Source organism: Cebus imitator, unplaced genomic scaffold (assembly GCF_001604975.1).
Source record: "Cebus imitator isolate Cc_AM_T3 unplaced genomic scaffold, Cebus_imitator-1.0 Scaffold480, whole genome shotgun sequence".
Taxonomy (NCBI): domain Eukaryota; kingdom Metazoa; phylum Chordata; class Mammalia; order Primates; family Cebidae; genus Cebus; species Cebus imitator.
Window position 1 is genome coordinate 490,575 of NW_016107795.1, and position 20,721 is coordinate 511,295.

General features: G+C 35.8%; 1 protein-coding gene across 5 annotated transcripts in view; it reads right to left on the reverse strand.

The window, feature by feature from the left end:
• The window catches only part of MTHFD2L (methylenetetrahydrofolate dehydrogenase (NADP+ dependent) 2 like), a 178,317-nt gene that overhangs the window by 94,827 nt on the left and 62,769 nt on the right, over positions 1-20,721 (reverse strand). For 4 of the 5 annotated variants that reach the window (XM_017512923.2, XM_017512922.2, XM_017512920.2 and 1 more), the window contains exons 4-5: positions 17,666-17,818; positions 16,365-16,472 (exon numbers count right to left, since the gene is read on the reverse strand). In XM_017512923.2, coding sequence (XP_017368412.1) covers positions 16,365-16,472; positions 17,666-17,818 — 261 coding nt within the window. The remainder of the gene's footprint in view (positions 1-16,364; positions 16,473-17,665; positions 17,819-20,721) is intronic. The other variant, XM_037732928.1, reaches the window with a different exon arrangement.

Below are 20,721 nucleotides of genomic sequence, written 5' to 3' on the forward strand. Positions count from 1 at the left end.
AAAAAAAAAAAAAAAAGGACATTACATAATGCTAAAGGGATCAATGCAAAAGAAGAGCTAACTATCCTAAATATATATGCACCCAATACAGGAGCACCCAGATTCATAAAGCAAATTCTTAGACACCTACAAAGAGAATTAAACTCCCACACAATAATAGTGGAAGCCCTTAACACCACACTGTCAGTATTAGACAGATCAAAAAGACAAAAAATTAACAAAGATATTCAGGACTAAAATTCAGCTCTGGGCCAAGTGGACCTAATAAACATCTACAGAACTCTCCACCCCTTATCAACAGAATAAACATTCTTCTCAGCACCACATCACACTTATTCTAAAATTGACCACATAATTAGAAGTGAAACACTCAGCAAATACAAAAAAATGAAAATCATCACAAACAGTGTCACAGTGCAATCAAATTAAAACTCAGGATTAAGAAACTCACTCAAAAACGCACCTATACATGGAAACTGAAAAACTTGCTCCTGAATGATTACTAAGTAAATAACAAAATTAGGAAGAAATAAATAAGTTCTTTAAAACCAATGAGAACAAAGACACAGCACACCAGAATCTCTGGGAGACAGCTAAAGCAGTATTTACAGAAAAAAATTATAGCCCTAAATACCCATAGGAGTAAGCAGGAAAGACCTATAATCGATACCCTAACATCACAATGAAAATAACTAAAGAAGCAAGAGCAAGCAAATTTAAAAGCTAGCAGAAGACAAGAAATAACTAACATCAGAGCAGAGCTGAAGGAGATAGAGACATGAAAAAGCCCTTAAAAAATCATTGAATACAGGAGCTGGTTTTTTGCAAAGATTAACAAAATGGATAGACTCCTAGCCAGCCTAATAAAGAAGAAAAGAGTGAAGGATCAAATAGACACAATAAAAAGTGATAAAGAGGATATCACCACCAATCCCACAGAAATACAAACTACCGTCAGAGAATACTATAAACCCCCTCTATGCAAATAAATTAGAAAATCTAGAAGAAATAGATAAATTCCTGGACACATACACCCTCCCAAGACTAAACCAGGAAGAAGTTAGATCCCTGAATAGACCCATAATATGTTCTGATATTGAGGCAGTAATAGCCTACCAACAAACGAACAAACAAAAACCAGGACCAGACAGATTCACAGCTTAACTCTACCAGAGGTACAAAGAGGAGCTGATACCATTCCTTCTAAAACTACTCCAAATAACCGAAAAGAGGGACTCCTCCTTAACTCATTTTATGAAGCCGCTATCATTCTGATACCAAAACCTGGCAGAGACACAACAACAAAAATTCAGGCCAATATCCCTGATGAACATTGATGTGAAAATCCTCAAAAACCTATTGGCAAACCAAATCTAGCAGCCCATCAAAAAGCTTATCAACCATGATCAAGTTCCCCTCATCCCTGGGATGTAAGGTGGGTATAACATATGCAAATCAATAAACATAATGCATCACATAAACAGAACCAATGACAAAAACTTCATGATTATATCAATAGATGCAGAAAATGCCTTTGATAAAATTCAACACCCTTCATGCTAAAAACTCTTAACAGACTAGGTATTGATAGAACATATCTCAATACAATAAGAGCTATTTATTATTAATAAACCACAGACAATATCCACAGCCAATATCATACTAAATGGGCAAAAGCTCGAAGCATTCCCTTTGAAAACCAGCACAAGACAAGAACGCCTCTCTTACCACTCCTAAATACAAGTTCTGGCCAGGGCAATCAGGCAAGAGAAAGAAATAAAAGATATTCAAATAGGAAGAGAGGAAGTCAAATTGTCTCTGTTTGCAGATGACATGATTGTATATTTAGAAAACACCATTGTCTCAGCCCAAAATCCCTTTAAAGCTGATAAGCAACTTCAGTAAAGTCTCAGGATACAAAAATCAATGTGCAAAAATCACAAGCATTCCTATACACCAACAATAGAGAAATGGAGGCCAAATCATGAGTGAACTCCTATTCACAATTGCTATGAAGAGAATAAAATACCTAGGAATACAATTTACAAGGAATGTGAAGGACTTCTTTAAGGAGAACTACAAAAGACTGCTCAAGGAAATAAGAGAGGACTCAAAGGAATGGAAAAACATTCCATGCTCATGGATAGTAAGAATCAATATTATGAAAATGGTCATAATGCTCAAAGTAATTTATAGATTCAAAGCTATTCCCATCAAGCTACCATTGACTTTCTTCACAGAATTGGAAAAAACTACTTTAAATTTCATATGGAATCAAAAAAGAGCCCATATAGCGAAGACAACCCTAAGCAAAGAGAACAAACCTTGAGGCATCATACTACCTAACTTCAAACTATACACTACAAGGCTATAGCAATCAAAACAGCATGGTACTGGTACCAAAATAGATGTATAGATCAATGGAACAGAGCAGAGGCCTCAGAAATAACACCACACATCTACAACGATCGGATCTTTGACAAAACTGACAAAAACAAGCAATGGGGAAAGGAGTCCATATTTAATAAATGATGTTGGGAAAACTGACTAGTCATATGCAGAAAACTAAAACTGGAGTTCTTCTTTAAACCTTATATGAAAATTAATTCAAGGGAGATTAAAGACTTAAATGTAAGACCTAAAACCATAAAAACCCTAGAAGAAAACCTAGGCAATACCATTTAGGACATAGGCATAGGCAAAAACTTCATGACTAAAACACCAAAAGCAATGGCATACAAAAGCCAAAATTGACAAATGGGATCTCATTAAACTAAAGAGATTCTGCACAGCAAAAGAAACTATCATCAAAGTTAACAGGCAACCTGCAGAATGGGAGAGCATTATTTGCTATTTATCCATTTGACAAAGGGCTAATAAATGGAATCTACAAGTAACTTAAACAAATTTACAAGAAAAAAACAAACTCATCAAAAAGTGGGTGAAGAATATGAACAGACACTTCTCAAAAGAAGGTATTTATATGGTCAACAAACATGAAAAAATGCTCATCATCACTGGTCAGTAGAGAAATGCAAATCAAAACCACATTGAGATACCATCTCAAGCCAGTTAGAATGGTGATCATTAAAAAGTCAGGAAACAACAGATGCTGGAGGGGATGTGGAGAAACAGGAATGCCTTTACACTGTTGGTGGTCGTATAAATTAGTTCAACCATCCTGGGAGATAGTGTGGTGATTCCTCAGGAATACAGAACCAGAAATACCATTTGACCCAGCAATCCCATTGCTAGGTATATACCCAAAAGATTAAAAATCATTCTACTATAAAGACACATGCACATCTATGTTTATTGCAGCACTGTTCACAATAGCAAAGATTTGGAACCAACCCAAATGCCCATCAATTATAGACTGCATAAAAAATACTATGGAATACTATGCAGTAATAAAAAAACAATGAGTTCATGTCCTTTGCAGGGACATGGAATACTATGGAATATTATGCAGCCATAAAAAAAGAATGAGTTCATGTCCTTTGAAGAGACATAGATGAAGCTGGACACCATCATTCTCAGCAAACTAACACAGGAACAGAAACCAAACACTGCATGTTCTCACTCTTAAGTGGGAGTTGAACAATGAGAAAATATGGGCACAGGGAGGGGACTATCACATACCAGTGCCAGCCGGGTGGTAAGAGGGGGAAGAGGAGAGATAACATTAGGAGAAATATCTAATGTAGATGATGGGTTTATGGGTGCAGCAATCAACCATGGCACATATACTATGTAACAAACCTGCACATTCTGCATATGTATCCCAGAACTTTAAGTATAACAAAAAGTAAATAAAAAGAAATAGTGTCATTATTCTGTTGGTGTAATTTTAATGCTTATAGCAAGGTATTGGGAAAATTACCCATATATGTAACAAAACTATTTTTCTTTGCTTGAAGACTGTATTTAACATTTTTAAAATGTGTATGTCTTTGTTGTTCTCATGCTAAATATGAGCAATTTCTAAAACTAAATTCCTACTATCAGTATGAATTCTAGACCTATCATGTCTCTTTCTAGCAAGGGATGTTACTTTTATCTTTGTTACATTCTCTGCAACACTTTCTGGTAACATACTTTCGGAAAATGCCACCCAGTAAACTACACTAAAATAATTTTACTTATAAAAGCTTAGTGATCTTTGGCATCGTTCACTATTTTCAAAGCCATAAAAGAACAGATAACAAATATGTGACTCACAATTTATCAATAATGCACAATAGTCTGGTTCAGAAAGCTGCACTAATGTAAAAAGATGGATCACTTGGGGCTTCAGAAAGGGTGAATGAGAAGTAAACAAACAAACAAAAAATCCTTCTCTTTTGCTTCTAAGCCCCTTTTCCCTTGGACTTTTTCTGAGGGTAGAAGAAACTGTGCCCCCAACCCCATTGACCCTGGGGGTCGGGAATGTCAGCGTCATTCCAACCCAGCCTTTCCATGGCCTTTTCAGGATGGATGGGTGAGGGTAACCAATCATCTACATAAGAATAAGAGGTTCTTTCCCCAGGCATCCTTTTCTTTTCTCCACCCCATCAGCAGTTAAATTTTAAGGGAGAATTTTTCCTTTTGGAAGACGTTTTTTTCTGGGCTGGGAATAATGGGGATCACTGTTTTTGTTTTCTGTAGAGTTTTAACTGGGAGAAAGAACTTGTGAGGCTAGTCTTAAGCTGTAACCAATCTGGTGTGCTTTGCATGTCTTTCTACATGGTCCATAGCAAGCTTTGCTGCAGGTCTTCATCTTGTTTTACATCCTTGAGTGGCATGGCCCATAACCCCATGGTAAGGCTTTCTTTAGCCTCCCCATTCACCAGATTAGGAAATGAGGCTTAGGAAATGAGGCCTTTCTGGTTTGATATCTGCACAACCTTTTGCTATTTGTTGATTCCCCTCCCTTGCATGAGCCACTTTGGATTTTCCTTTCTCTAAGCTTTTACTAAAGTTTGAAAACCAGAAATACTGGCCACTTGATACAGCTAAAGTCAGATAATAAGGAAGTTAAATGGATTTTCTTAAGGAGTGCTCAGCTTAATTAAAAGTGGGTAGATCTTTCTCAAATTTTGTTTTTGCCCCATCTAGCCTGTTTATTAGGCCTTATATTTTCCTAGTCCTGTCTTTTAAAGGGCATCACCCAGAGGCCAATAATCCAATTAGGAGATTAGCAGACACAAAACCCGATGGATGCTGAGTTTTCTTCTGCCTGCCTGTGTAGTTGTATATGTGTTGTGTGTGTGTTGTCTATAAGAAAGAGCTCTAATTAATTGGTCTAAAGGAAGACAAGTGCTGGGATCAAATACTTTTTAAGGGAAGAAAAAAGCTGTGGTACTTTCAGTTCATGTGACTTTAATATTTGAGAAATAAAAATTGCCTTAAAGATTATTGTTAAAAAGCAGATGTCATGAAAATATAAATAGGTGAACTAAATTATGGAAGTTAGGCACTAGGTTTGCTAAATGTTTTAAGACTATAAACTGCTTTTTGATTTTTGAGAATTATTTGACTTGTCTGTTCCACAACTGGTAGGGCCTGGGACATATAGAACTAGCTGTACCCTTAATTATTCTAGAAGGAATCAAAACTTGGCTGCACCTAGCACATAATTAAAACAACTTACTAGGTTTTACATTAAAGTTAAAAATTTCTAGGATATGCCATTATAACATGTAATTGAAACTACTGAAAATAGATCTACATGCAAGGTGTATAGCAACAGTAAAATGTATTTTTAGTAAAAGATTATAGAAAGGTATAAAAATGTGAATTCTTGCCTAGGGTTAAAGAATTGTTTAGATAAGATAAAGCTAAATTAGATAAGATAAAGCAGAAGAATTGTAAAAATTAGTCTTGCAAAAATTCCAGATGTAAACATATTGACCAAATGCAAAAGTATTGGACGGCATTTCTGTAAATCCAGCATTGAAATAAAAGCACAACAAGGTTCTCCTGAGGCACTAATCTGCTCTTTGGCAATATTGGTAAAGTGTTATAGAAAATTTTTGCTTTTTAAAGTTTTAGTCATCATTCTGGAAAAATAAATAATTTTTGGTAATCTGGAATTCTATTTCATAGTATCGAGTGTTTTAAACCTCTAACAGATTTAACAAGCTTCCCAAAGTCAAACTTCAGTTTCAAAATTGTCTTTCCTGTGCGAAAGGAAATTAAAATTTGGAACCCCAAACTCATTTAGCCAAATGGAAAAGTCAAGCTGGGAACTGAGTCATACAAAACTGCCTCCTCCTTTTGGTTCCTTAATAAGGTAGCTACAAGATGAAAAGCTACATGCCTCCCCCATATTTTGCCCACAAGGAAATTCCTGGTGAGTGACTACAACTTTACCATTGCAATGCAAACTAATAGCTTATCTTTACAAGTGCAGTCACCCGGGCCCACCAGACACAAATGCATATCTGATGTTATCCCTACGCTATTTAGTTTGTCTGTGTTATCTTACATAAAACGCAGATTCCCCACATTTTTCCTCTGCCTCCTTTATGTCATCTTATGTAAACAATGCAGATTCACTGAGCCAGACAAATACATGAATGACTATTTTTCCCTATGTTACATCTTATATGAAAACTCTGTGCCTCTCAATGTCCTGCCCTCTCTCCTTCAAATTTGGAGCCCTCAAAATCATCTTCAGAGAAAGGCATAGAACTGTCTCCCAGGCACGTCCTTAACATTGGCATATAAATCTCCTAAAATGACTGAGACTTGTCAGTTTCCTTGATTGACACTTGACATCTGGCTTTTCCGATACTTCAGAGGGCCCCTGCAGTGTCCAGAAAAGAGATAAACAGGATTATCTGACATGTTTAGTTACATGGGATTATCAAAAGGATGTCCAATCTTCTTTAGGTTATATTTTGTGAATACTAATAGATATTCCAAAATTATATGGGATTTCTAAAATTATGACTGAGTATACACTACAAATCATAATTAAGGTTATTACATTATTGTAAACTACAGAGATAACCAAATTTCTTTGCCAATTGTGTTTCTAACTGTAACTACCCTGGACATTTTGTTATTCTCAGATAATTGTTGTTTTGTTTTAATCCCTTTCAAAAGATGCTTTATAATAAGCTATGTAACTCTGACAAGTGCTCTCGAACACAGGTTCCTAATAACTTTGGAGATTGAGACATTGGAATAAAAGAAAAATGTGCAGAATTCATGAAGAGCTAAAATATTCATGAATATCAAGCAAAGCAAGAAGTAACTAAATGGACTGAACTCATAAAGCAGAAGCAATCTTTTTGATTTTTGCCTAAAATATGCTGACCCTTGTTTTGTTTTTGAGAGTCAATGAAATATTTTGAACTATTTACAGCCTTTAATAATTAAGTAAGTTATACTCCTGTAAACAAAATTTGGAGTATGTTTGTTTCCCTCTGCCTGGTTCCTCTAGAATTTAGAAACTATCTGTGAGTATTCTTAACTTATAGCAATATAGTTGTTTATATCAGTGCAATAAGAATCCACTTTCTTTTGCAACACGATGCAATTAGAGAAACTGCTTGTTTTACCAATGCTTTGACTGGAAAGTTATGCTTCCCTTTAAGAAGTCAAGTTCAACTTACTGAGCTGATCAAAGCCCCTTACAAAAAAAAAAAAAAAAAAAAAAAANAAAAAAAAAAAAAAAAACTGACTTCATACCCTTGTCCACACAGTCCTTGTACAAGGTTCCTCACTTGTGGTCAGTAAAGAATGTCACCTTCTAACAGGCCCAGGAGCTCAAAGTCTATCTTGGAACCTTGAGAGGATCACCCAACTTACAGGTATTTGAGGATACAAACCCATGTGGAACAGAGTTCCATCGAAGCCAATCTAAAAGGCCTATGTAGAAAGTTATTCTTCCTGCACTTTATGCAAATAATCAGGCTCAATATAAGACTAAAGTCTATTTTGCAAACAACTCAGTCCTTTCATGATTTATTTTTATTATTTTTATTTATTTATTTATTTTTTTAGCAAAAATGAGGACTGGAGAGAGAGAAATTATGTTTCAAAACTTATCATACATTTGTCATTAAATTCTAAATTCATTAGTTGTTTTCAAGGTTTTTCCTACATTTTAGACTAACCTTGCTTGTTCCTGTGAACCAACCAGCAATCTCCAGCTACAATTCAGGACAAGCAAAAGGGATATGTAATATAGAAATCTGGATTAATATTCTATTTCTGAACAATTATCCTGCAAATACTGCCAAGTATTGAGAATAAATAGGGTACCCATAACCTAGAGCTTTTCTCTTTGGGATAATAAGACCAAGGGAGCTAACCAAAATCAAGTACCATGCATCCAAATCTTAACAAGTGTAACTATAGCTACCAGTTATCTGGTAAGGTCACAAGACATCCTTTTCTTTCTTGTTGAAGGAGGACTCAATTCCACAGCTTCAACTTAGCATTTGGCTTATGGTAAGGAGTCCATACAAACCCCCAAACACTCAGACACACTTTTGTCTTAAACTCAACTTCAAGGTTCGGGTTGAAGCCCTAGGAAAGAAAAGTGGATCTAAGGGATCCAGAGGCAGATGATAACAGAAGTTAAAGAGTAGAGCACAGGTGAGTATGGCTAATTCCTGCCAATTAAGCCAAACTTCCTGTTTCATGGATAAAGCTCCTATTAGTAACCATGGCATAAATGAGATCTAGGGAACTCCAAGGCTACTGACAGTATGGGGGATTAAGGCATAGGTGGGAACAGATAATTCCTACTCTCTAGGCTTTCCCTGCCTCAGGGGTGCAAGCCACTTTGGCACCCATGAGTGGCACCTGCTAGGGATGCCAGGACTCAGGGATGCAAGGATGGAAGAAAAAAGACATTCTTCCCTCTCTCTGTCACATACCCTGGGCATTTTCTAGACAGAGAAAAGAACCAGAGACACTGCTCCCTTCTTTCTAGATAAGTAGCCCTTCATTTTCAATCTATACCCTTTTTGAATGCATCCTGAATCCCTGGAACTCATTTGAAAAAAATGCCCTCTTTTTTCCTTCCTTCTCCTCTGTCCTCTCTTCACTGATAGGTAACTGTGCCTCCATACTAGAGAACACTCCCCTCAGATGCATCCTCCAAACTGGGATAGTTAATTACTAAACCTTAAGCTGGTTGGGTTTGGGCTCAGGAGAAAGGAACCCTGAAGCATAACATGCCAGCAAAAGGGTAAATTTTTTGTTTTGTTGTTGTTGATGTTTTTAACCAGTCAGGCTTTTGGCCTCAGTCTCCCTGTGCAAACTGGTAAAAGGCCTCAGGATTTTTGAGCTGTCCTTGCCCCCCTTGTTTTGTTTTGATACATGTTTTCTAATACCCCAGTTTGTCTCCTCTCACCTGCAGGCCATCAAACTCCAAACAGTCATGCAACTGGAGCCTTGGACAATGGCCTGTTTTGGCTGAGGACCCTTAGATAGGCTTCTGAGGGAAATCAGACTGCCATTTCCCCAAAACAGCACCCTGTCAGCAGCAAGCAATTAAGATTGATCTTTGTCCTTTTCATTATCCTTATGCTAATGGCAGTTAGATGTACTTCTTTAGAGAGGGGTATGAGACAGCCAAGTAGAAAGGCCTCCCTGGAGAACCTCCAACTGACTGGTGCTCTGGGAGAATGGCTTGGAACCATGGAAGTTCATGGGCAGGAGCCTGGCCCCTCCTGTTCCTAGGTAGTAATGTGGGATTCAATTGGTGAGATGGGGGCCTATTAACATGAATCCCTCTCATTTTGCTGAGTTTTTTCCTTTTCACCCAATAAATTCCATTTTTCTCATCCTTCTATGTGTCCACAAGCCTAATTTTTCCTGGTCATGTTTCAAGAACTTGGCTTTTAGCTGAACTAAGAAAAATGTCCTACAACACAATGAGGTCATGGAGAAAGAGAGGAATTGAAGGAGAAAGATGTGGACTTCATTTTCCATTTAAAATAAGTTTTAATGTTCCTTTCAATAGTGTGATAGTCCTAGTTGACTGATAAGAATGTGTATTTTCCAAGTACAGTGCTGTTCAGATACTAAATGGCTGAATTTAGAAGACATTGAAAATGAAACAGTGCTCCTATTATTCAATTTAGAAAATGAGAACAGAACTATCATTTGCGGTTTTCTACAGTCTTCCACTACCCAAATTCAAAGACATAATTCAGTAAAGTCTAATCAACATGGAAACATCACCAATAAGATATTCCCAATATCTTTTCCTTCTAAGCTGAGGGTAGTGGGATGAGAGTGGCAGAGACTAAATACCTGCCATCCCCTGCCCCAGTTAGACAATGGTTCCTTCCTCCGAGGAAGCAAACATCCACTCCACTGCCAATAAGACTAAGAGTGTCAGTCTCAGTGGTGTGATCACTTTGCATGACTCCTGCATTCCTTGGTGTTCCTATTTGGCTCCTCTCTTTGAAACCTAAAAAACCTTGGCCCAACCTACCACCAGGCTGAGCTTAATCACACATACCACTCACATCACGTTGCACTGCTGCAAGCATCTAGTACTGTGTTCCTATGTCCTGTAGGTGGGAGAAAAAACTTCTAGGCTGGCAAAAATAAAGAAGTCCATTTTCACAACTGGGGTTAATTCTCACAAAGGAAAGACATTCAACTGGAAAAAATTATTGTCATTTTCCATTTAGATAGGGTGGCTCTTGAAGAAAATCTACCTGAGATACAGTAAGTTGCTGCAGCATCACAGCTTGAGTGTGAAAACTGAATGTAATGCAAAGTCAGTGCCTTCAGAAAATACCCACTGCAAAGATGAGTCCTGATGATTCAGACTGTCAACTTCTGGAGACAGAGAAGACTAAGTCTTTTTCGGTGGGATGCAGTTGTATCCCACAGTGTTTCCCGGAGAATAAGTACTAGATGAGTATTGGTTGAATGAAATAAAGAACAGCACCAGACCCATTGGACTCTAAGCAAAAACAACTGGTTGCTGGCCCTGTCAAATGCTCTTTAAAAATGAGCCAGCATCAATATTACTCCAATGATGCCAGAACCTTTTAGTCAAAGGAGCAGCATGCAACTCCGCATTATGGCCAATTAGGGAAATCTCACCTAACTAGATGAGATGTCCTATTCAGAAATAAAAATATGCCTACAGGTACTTACTCTGAGAATAAGAAGCTGGGTGTGGCAGTTCACCTCTGTAATCTCAGCATTTTGGGAGTTTGAGGCAGGCAGATTGCTTGAGCTCAGGAGTTTAAGACCAGCCTGGGCAACATAAAGAGACCCCATTTCTACAAAAAATACAAAAAATTATCTGGGTATGGTGGTGTATGCCTGTGGTTCCAATGATTCAGGAGGCTGAGGCAGAAGGATCACTTGGACCCAGGAGGTTGAGGCTGCAGTGAGTCATGATTATGCCACTAAACTCCAGTCTGGATGACAGAGTGAGGCCCTGTCTCAAAAATAAAAATAAAATAATTTGAAATAAAATCTGATTCTGTATCTTCTCATGACAGTTGGTAACCATAATGCCTTGGTCATTATGGCACTTGGTGATTACGGTACTTTGAAAGAAAACAAAAAGTTTTACAGAAATTGGAGACTTTCTCTGTTACTTCCTCGTTGATAAATCTAAAAATAAAGATACTGTGCTAGAAACAATGGTATTCAGTTTTCATTCTAAAAGAATGTGAAACTGGTAGGTTACTACATACAAAAAAGTTTAAAAAAATGTAACTGGGCAGCTTAACTTCAAAATGCATTTTCAATGTTTTTTTTCTTTCTCTTGGGTTTCAAGATACAACCTTGAGGCAAGCTGCAGAAGCCTTTCCTTAGACTTAAAAAAGACTCCACATCTCTCCCTTTCTCACGGTATATACTCCCTTCATATCTATCTAACCCTATGCTAGTATCTAATTATATGCCTTCTTAGAAGTTCCAGGAGCTAATCTTGAGACAGACAGACCAAGTCTGGAGACCCAGCTACAAAATTCCAGAGATTAATCCAAGGACACTAGTTAACAACCCAGCCATTGTTGAAGTGACATCAGCCCACACTCCAGGTGGAGTGGGACCCAAGTTAGCCACCAGAACAAGACACACAGACATCGTACTTGGCCCAATTCTTTCATGCCTTCTTTATCTAGTTTTCCCTTTTTAAGCCCCTGCCTTCCACCAACCCCAGCCCCAAATCAGAGCAGTTACTTTGGATAGGAATCTGGCTGCTTCCCCCTTTTTACTGGTTTTGGTTAATAAAGTCACTGTCTTTATCAGACCTTGCTCTTGTTAATTGGACTATACAAGCAGAGACCATCTGGACTTGCATTCAGTTAGAAATATACAATGTGCATATGTGGTCACAATGGTATTGAAACATTCCAATAATTAGTGGAGCTCATTCTCTTTATGTCACCTCAATTAGCCATGGGCTTCGAGAAGCACATAGAATGTTTACTTAGGGATGCCAAATTTTATTTTGTGCCACTGACTATTTAAAATTTAAATTACCCATACTTGTGTATCATATCCCCTTGCTCCCCCATCACCACCACCAAGACTATATAGCTCTGGGAGGATAGGAACCATCTCTCACCTACTCTCTATAAAAAATATAGAAGCTCAAGTGTTACATCCTCTACAAAGCCTTCTGTGATGATCTGTTCTCAGCAGAAGGTAACTCCTTCCTTGATTCCTTGTTGTGCTGAGTGTCAGCACTACCCCTTTAAGATTTTTTAGCACATTCTCACTCCTCTAAATATTTCAAGCCCTTGGGGAATTAAAAAAAATTCAAAAAATAGCTGGGATCCATGTCCTTAATAACAAAACTAAAAGCTAGCCATAGGTAGACACATATTAATCAAGCTAAATTACAGTATGGCCATTTTTCTTCTAGTACAATTATCTTTGGCTTTAAGACAAAAATGAATCATTAGGGTTCTGCATGCCTTCTGGCAAAGAAATAAATATACAGTGTGAGCTGAATGCTCAACATTGTGAGTGTCATTAGAACAAGTTCTATAGATATGAATTTCCCGAGTTAATCCTCCTTCATTATCTTCATTAGCTAACAATGCACATGGAGTCACTGCCCATAATTATTGCCCTAACAGACATGGATGTTTGAAATATTAACTTTCCCACAGACTCCAAACCTTTAGTAAGCAGCTCTCAATGATTCATTATATTAATAATACATGTCATCACACTCCTCTTAAATGTGCATGAGATTAAAAACCACCCATGGTGCAAACCTTCCAATATCATTTTTAGTATAATTTGTTACCTTTGAGATACTATAATTGTAACAGCACCCAGGTACCACTGTAATAAAGATAAGTTTAATCATCTGGCTTGTAAGTAACCAGTATTATAACTTATTCCACTTTTACTCCATTTTTAACATGCATTCAAGTGAAAATATTTCATAACATAAAGTATAATACTTTTTAAAGTACATACATTTTTACCCATTAATTCTTTCCCCAGAAGTCACTGCCACCATCAATTTGTGTTTATTTTTCTCATGCTTGCTTTACTGCTCTTATTACATATGTATGCATCTATAAATAAATCATAGATGGTAAAAAATAAAGTAATATGTTTAATTCACAGGATAACCTAGTTTAATATTGTATAAAAAGGGTAAATTAATTTTGACAGATATTTTATAGACAAAGTAATAATTAAAAATTGAAATTTATCAAGAAATTAGCATGCAATATACTGATGTCTATTAAAAAATACACTGTTAAGCACTATTTGGAGAATTATAATGTCCTATTTCTAATTACATATTTTATAAACTTTTATAAATTCTGAGTTTATTCAAATTTTTACAGAAAAGATCAGATATGATCCAAAAATTGCATATACAAATCCAGAAGAAAATAAAATTCAAATAAAGGTAAAAATTACATCGTTAATCTCGGATCATGTTACTTCATGCATCATGATTAGAATGGTTACAGATTATTGACTTAAGTGTAATAATGGTAATAAAAGTAATTGCCACAGCTATATGCACCAATAGCTTACTTAACTTACTATATGTCAGGCACAGTAATAAGTGCTTTACATTAATATGTCATTTAGTTTTCACAATAACCAACTTGAGGAGATATTAATCTTATTGACATTTTACAGATGAGGAAAGTGGAGGTCTACACGATTAAATGATTTGCCCAAGGTCACAGGGCTTGGTAATCGAGGGGACCTGACTCCATGTCTATCCTCTTAAACACAAGGTCAGCCTCTAGCTCCCCAGAATGCCTGTTTCCTTGCATGACCTTATATGAGTTCTCTGAAGTCTCCAAAGCTCATTTCCTTTAGCTGTAAAATGGGAATAACATTAATATATGCTAGGATTACTGAGAATTAATTAAGATAGTTTAAGAGAAAGTACTGAGCAAATCATGGAGCTATACACTGTTGCTTGTTATGTTACAGATAAAAACAAAGTTAAAAGTGAAAAAAAACAAAAACTGCTAATTGGCTCTTGGTCAAAATTTTCCAAGAAAAAATAGTATACTTAGGTAAACATTACTAATTGTTTTATCTTGCAATATGGTTTGCATCTGTGTCCCCACCCAAATCTCACTTTCAATTGTAATCCCCAATGTTAGAGGTGGGTCCTGGAGGGAGGTAACTGAATAATGAGGCACTTTCTCATGATTTAACACCATATCCCTTGGTGCTGTTGTTGCAATAGTGAGTTTCATGATATCTGGTTGTTTAAAAGTGTATGGCATCTCCCCTCTTTCTCTCTTCCACCTGCTCCAGCCATGAGAAATGCTGGCTCCCCCTTTGCCTTCTGCCATGATTATACATTTCCTCAGGCCTTCCTAAAAGCCAAGAAGAGGCTTCCATGCTTCTTGTACAGCCTGCAGAACTGTGAGCAAATTAAGACTCTTTTCTTTATAAATTACCCAGTCTTAGGTATTTCTTTACAGCAATGTGAGAACAGAACAGACTAGAACAGACTAATGCATTTAAAGATTAGAACAGACTAATACATCTTGCTTAGGTAAGACAGAAATTATTACATAAAGGCAAATGTAAATCAATATCTTTATTATACAGAGACAGAGAGAGAGAGAGATAAGCAGCAACAGACCAAGCCAGAAGTGAATAGTGAAACTAGGAATGCACCTTTGGAGATGGGTACCATGAAAACTGTCATACCACTGGATTTGGTCTTTCTAAGAGCTCTTCAAAACTAAGGCTTTTTAAAGTTACCTGGAATCATTATCAAGTCCTAATTTACTGTGATTCATATATATGTATTGATTTCTGGCAATATTTAATTCACCAGACATAGAAAGGAAAAATAATATTCAAAAGTGTCATTAATCATCATTTTAGATAAGTTATTACTGGGATTATTTTTTCCATAGGGCTTTGTGCTTTAAAAAATTATGTCATAAGTATCATGTCAATCAAGGTCCTAAAACAAGTATTACTGAAAATTTGAGATCAGGAAACTCGAATTCAACAAGATTAATAATGATAAGAAATCTATCTATATATGTTTTGTGTGTGTGCATGCATGTGTGCATGTGTGTGTGCGTGTCATACATGATGAGCATACAGGTGTCTCTCATTCTGGTTAAATATTAGAAATCAGAAAAGTAGCCCCTCCTCTTCTTTGGAATTAGAGAAACTAGCGAAGTACTATATCAAAAATTAGGGGAAGAAAGATTAGAAGTAATAAATGGTAAGGAAAGTACCAAACCTCTCTAACACATACATAGGCCAATAATTACTTCTCTTAAGAACATGAACTTGGTGTTTTACCTAGATTAGGACAAGAGGCAGATTTTAGCAGACAGTGATGAACTGAATAACCCTTGTGCTTTCCTCCCACAGCACCAGCTCAGACAACCACAAAAAATGCCCCGTCACCCCTTGGCTGGATTTCCTTTTCATCCCATCCCCATTTCCACCTCTGTGGAGGTATTCGGTATCTAGCTATTAGGCTGTTGAAGAAACCAAGATTCTGGGATAAGCCTCAGATAACTCATCTGTAAAATGAACTAACTAGCTGATTTCTAAAGTGCTAAGACCTCCCCACTATAGGAATTCTACACCCAACAGATGTTTTGTTTTCTATTTTCTGAGGCATGTGAATTTTTTGTATCTAATAGCTTTGCACTTTTCTTAATGTCTGTTTTGTTAATGATTTTAAAGAAAGTATATATATAGCCAAAAGAAAAAAAAATAGAGAAAAAGGCCACTGTAATTCCTATAGTCACTCTCAAGACTCTCACATCATTAAATGAGGAATAAAGGAGACTTTCAATTACATAAACCCACAAATATGCTAAGTTGCATTATCAAAAGTCTTTACTTGATTTTGTAAGAAGTAAGAAAACTGTGAGAGTGTATAGCATTTGCAAGGTCCTACCTACCTCCTGGCCGTTCATGCTCTCCATCAGTGTGTAAAAGCATGGCAATGGGCATCCCTACGTTCTTGGATCTTCCAGCCACAACCACATTTTTTCCAAATGTTTGAATTCCTTAAAGTACAGAGTTTGGTTTAAATGCAGCATTGACAACAAGAAGTAAAATAAACATTTGAACAGCCAGCTGAAACATTCTTTTAAAATTTTCTAATTAAATCTGAATTATTATGTGGCTTGTCTATAATATGACCACACTCATTATTTTAAAATAATTCATTTTATGCTTCTTAGATTTGTCACTTCTTCTCTGATTATGTCCTCATTAAAAACCACAGACATTCTTCAGTTGCCATTAAGTTACTTTTAAACATTAAGATTGACATTAAGAGTTAGAAGTGTAGAATCTTAACATATATTAACTGCTAATTATAAAATAAGCAAACTACAGCAATGTCACACTTAATTGGCAATCAAACGTTGAGCAATGCTGGGACAAAAACAAGTGAAAAAAGAGGCATTTTCACAAAGCTCATGCCTTTTTCTCCATAGGAAAGAAACGCTAAACTTACAGACATAGAAAGATGTAAAAAATAAAGCCTGCAGATTTAATACATTCTACTTTTTTTGGACTCATTTCTTCATAAGTAAAACAAAGAAGTTAGAACTAAGGATTTTCCAACACTAACACTGTAAGAGTATAAATCTACGATCTGTTTTCCCTTGGAGGTTTTTCTTTCTCAGAAAATAGCGGATTAGAAAGGAGAAAATGCCACCAAAAATAGAAGTAACAGTGATGGAGGTAGGAAAATCATCAATATGTAAGGCAATTTGGGGTCAATTAATGTAGAGGTAAACATCTCTATATACTGTAAGAGTATGTGAGAGCGTTACTGAGTCCAGCACAGTACATGTTAAATGTTTAAGATGAAAACCCAAGCCAAGAGAAATGATAACCATGAGATCACCGCATATTTTTAAAGGTAAAGAAAAAATATATTTTAGAAAAGTTTCTATCAAAAGGCATGAAGTTTATATTTTAAAGGTAGACATACACCACTACTGTGTGGAAAATTCACTTCCTCTAAGTTACAACTGCAGTTATCTATAACCTGGCAAATGTTCTTCATTTTATTTTATTTTGAATTATGTTTTGACTTCTACAATTTTACATCTCTCTATATACTGATGCTTTATGAGTTATCATTTTCTGTCACCCTATAGGACTGAGGTGGCCCCATCAAGTCTCAGTGCACACATGCTCAGCTCAGCACCTAGCACCCATTTCCTGCAGACCACAAGTTACCAACCTGTTCTTGTTATTATTTCCCAAACAGCACTGGCAGTGGCAGGTATGAGAGAATGCTGATCAAGGCACAATCTTCCAATATTGATAATATGAAATCCATCAACATCTTTTTCTGGGGCAATTCCATTGCATATCGTTCGCTCATCAACATGGTCTGAAAAATAAATAAAATTTGTCTAATTTTTTTAGACAAATTTAAACTGTTAGATAAATTTAAACTGTTACTTATTTGGTAGCTTGGAAAATGAAATCTGGGAATCTAAAGACACATCACTTATAATTCAGCTCCAAGAAAGGTATAAAGTCACTATTATTATTTGCCACAAAAATAGTAAGCAAAAATGTGCTTGACTGATGGCTAGAATGAACTGTAGCTGTAATATATGCTATTACAGACCCAAAAGGGGCTGGACCGGTAAAAGAAAAAGTTTGTGAATTAAATAATCCCAATGAGATCTGGTAATAGCCAGGTGTTACGCCTTTGCTTCAATAAGTTTGTATATTTAGAGGGTTTAAATCCACATTTATCTGACATGAGACAATTTTATTAAATTAAATACTTTGAGCACTGCAGATTAAAGGGGTTTGTTAGTGTTAAGAATAATCACAACATCATTAGTTCTTAGCTTCCCCTTAAATGACATAACAAAAACGCAAATAGAAAACATGCAAACACACACACACACACACACACACACACACACACACACACACACACACATTTTCTCTAAAGCACTGGCATGGTGAAATCAAAATATTACTATGATTTGCTAGATGGAGAATAAGAATACAACCTGAGTAATAAACTAATCAAATCAAATATGGGATGCCAATCATCTCATTTTTCAAAGTAAGTACAGAAATATAAAATAGGCACCTATTACTCTAAGCAGAGTAGTTTAAACTACCACTAACCTAACAATTAACCCATGTGCCTAATATATTAAAAGTATATTTTCTATGTAAAGTTTATTTGGCCATTATATAATGCCATTTAGACATAATTCTTTAAAACATTATAAAAGCCCAAGTTAAAACTTTCAGAAAACTATGCCTTGGGTTTTATACCTTTTGTATTCTGAAAGTGTGCTACTGCACCTTACTTTAAGTAGAGTCAATTAACCATAAGTAGACTACCAAAGTCCTTTAAATATATAAAAGTATTCATTTGAATCATATTCAAATAGAAACTGAGTCTTCGGACCGTCTCTCCAATCAATAGTTTTCACTTTCAATAACTGCATTCATTCAAAATGTTTTAGCAGGGCCTCCATCTATTTTCTATAGAGCTAGAAGATCATAATATAGATGCTAGTCAAACTTTTAAAAGAATACATATTTAACTTACTACATGAGGGTAAAAATAGTCGTTCTTTTTTTAAACAAATTATAGGTGATGATGATGATAAGTCATTTTAAATCACCTGCCACTCACGCAGAATCTTCATAACATGAATATTTTTTACAATGAAATCAAAAGCTTTATATATGAAAAGAAAAATAACTATATTTGAAGTATCTATTTTTTAGCTAGGACTCAAAATAGTTTATTTCTAAGTTCAAAATTGGCTAATATATGCATGGACTGCACTACTGATTGAAAAGAACTCAACAAGGACTCTTTGTAGATTTTAAGAGCCATTCTCCAAACAATAAGCCTGAATTACACTGAATTTTGCCAACTAATATTGTGCTCCCATTCGCTGAAAATAACATTAAAGCTGTAACAAATAATTCATCTCACACACCAGCTAAAATACTTGAGAAGAAATGTAAGCATCTGAAAAATTGGAAGCCAGAACTAGAGACTGATGGTTATAGATCTGTCCTCTTGTACATATAAACTTCAACTCAGATCATAATTTAGATCACCACTTTTGTCTTAAGTATTTAAGCATTAGTAGTTTAAAAGACAGATGTGTGCACATACAAAAGGTATAGCAGATTCATAAAACCTGAATCTAAAAGGGAAAGAGCTTCATATGAGTAGATTAAAAAAAAGTGAGGATCACAAAAATCAAGAAAACCAATTCATTTATCATTTTTATATAACTCTGTTATCTCAGCAGTGTATTAAATCTAATATTTATCTTTTTCCGGGAGAGATCTATCTTTTATTATGTAGTGTACATTATATAGCAATAATCTGAAGACCTATATCTAACATTTAAAAAGTGCTTTACAATGATTATATTACTGTTACATCAATTTCCCTTTAATCTTCATTGTTACTGGGGACTAAGGTAGAAAAGGTATGATCATGCCCATTTTAAAGACAAGCTCAAGGAGTTTGAGTCAATCTCAAGCCACTACAAAGAATCCAGAGTTTAAATCCATATCTTTTGGCTCTAAGATCAGTTTTTCCTTTTGTATCATACAGAAGTCATAATAAATATTAATCACTTTAAATACCATTTAAAAACTGAAATCAGAGAGGCCTCCCTCCCAACTCCTAACAAGACATTTGATAACTCTAAAGTATCCCAAGAAATGTACCGTTTCTCCTAGGGCTCCAACTATAACACTATTCCTAGATTAAGTAATACATGTCTAAGCACATGCAAAAAAGCATCAAACATTTTACAGATAATCCTACTTCTTTTTGTTTTACGAGTAAGAGAAATAAATACATTTCCTGTTTTTGAATGACTGCTAGAAAAAGTTTCCCAAAATCTCACCCTTGGGGCACATGGCTTGAACAGAAAAAAGAATCATGAGACCATTGCATCAATTTTCTCACAATGGTTATACAACTGTTTTGATTCACAGAATACACTGGTAAACAACAAACCACTTAACATCTTACCCAAATGATGGTAAAACTGGTATTATTCACTTTGTGTTTTTCCCCCTTCTATTTAAGGTTATGAGAAATTATTAAATCATGCTAGGGATAAAAGAAGTCATCAAATTAAAATCTGAACACTACAATAAAACAGCTCAGATAATGCCTCTAGGGAGCTCACTGTAGATTTATTACACTGAATATATATGTACTGTATACTACATAATAAAAAGTAGATCTCTCTCTCTCTCTCTCTCTCTCTCTCTCTCTCT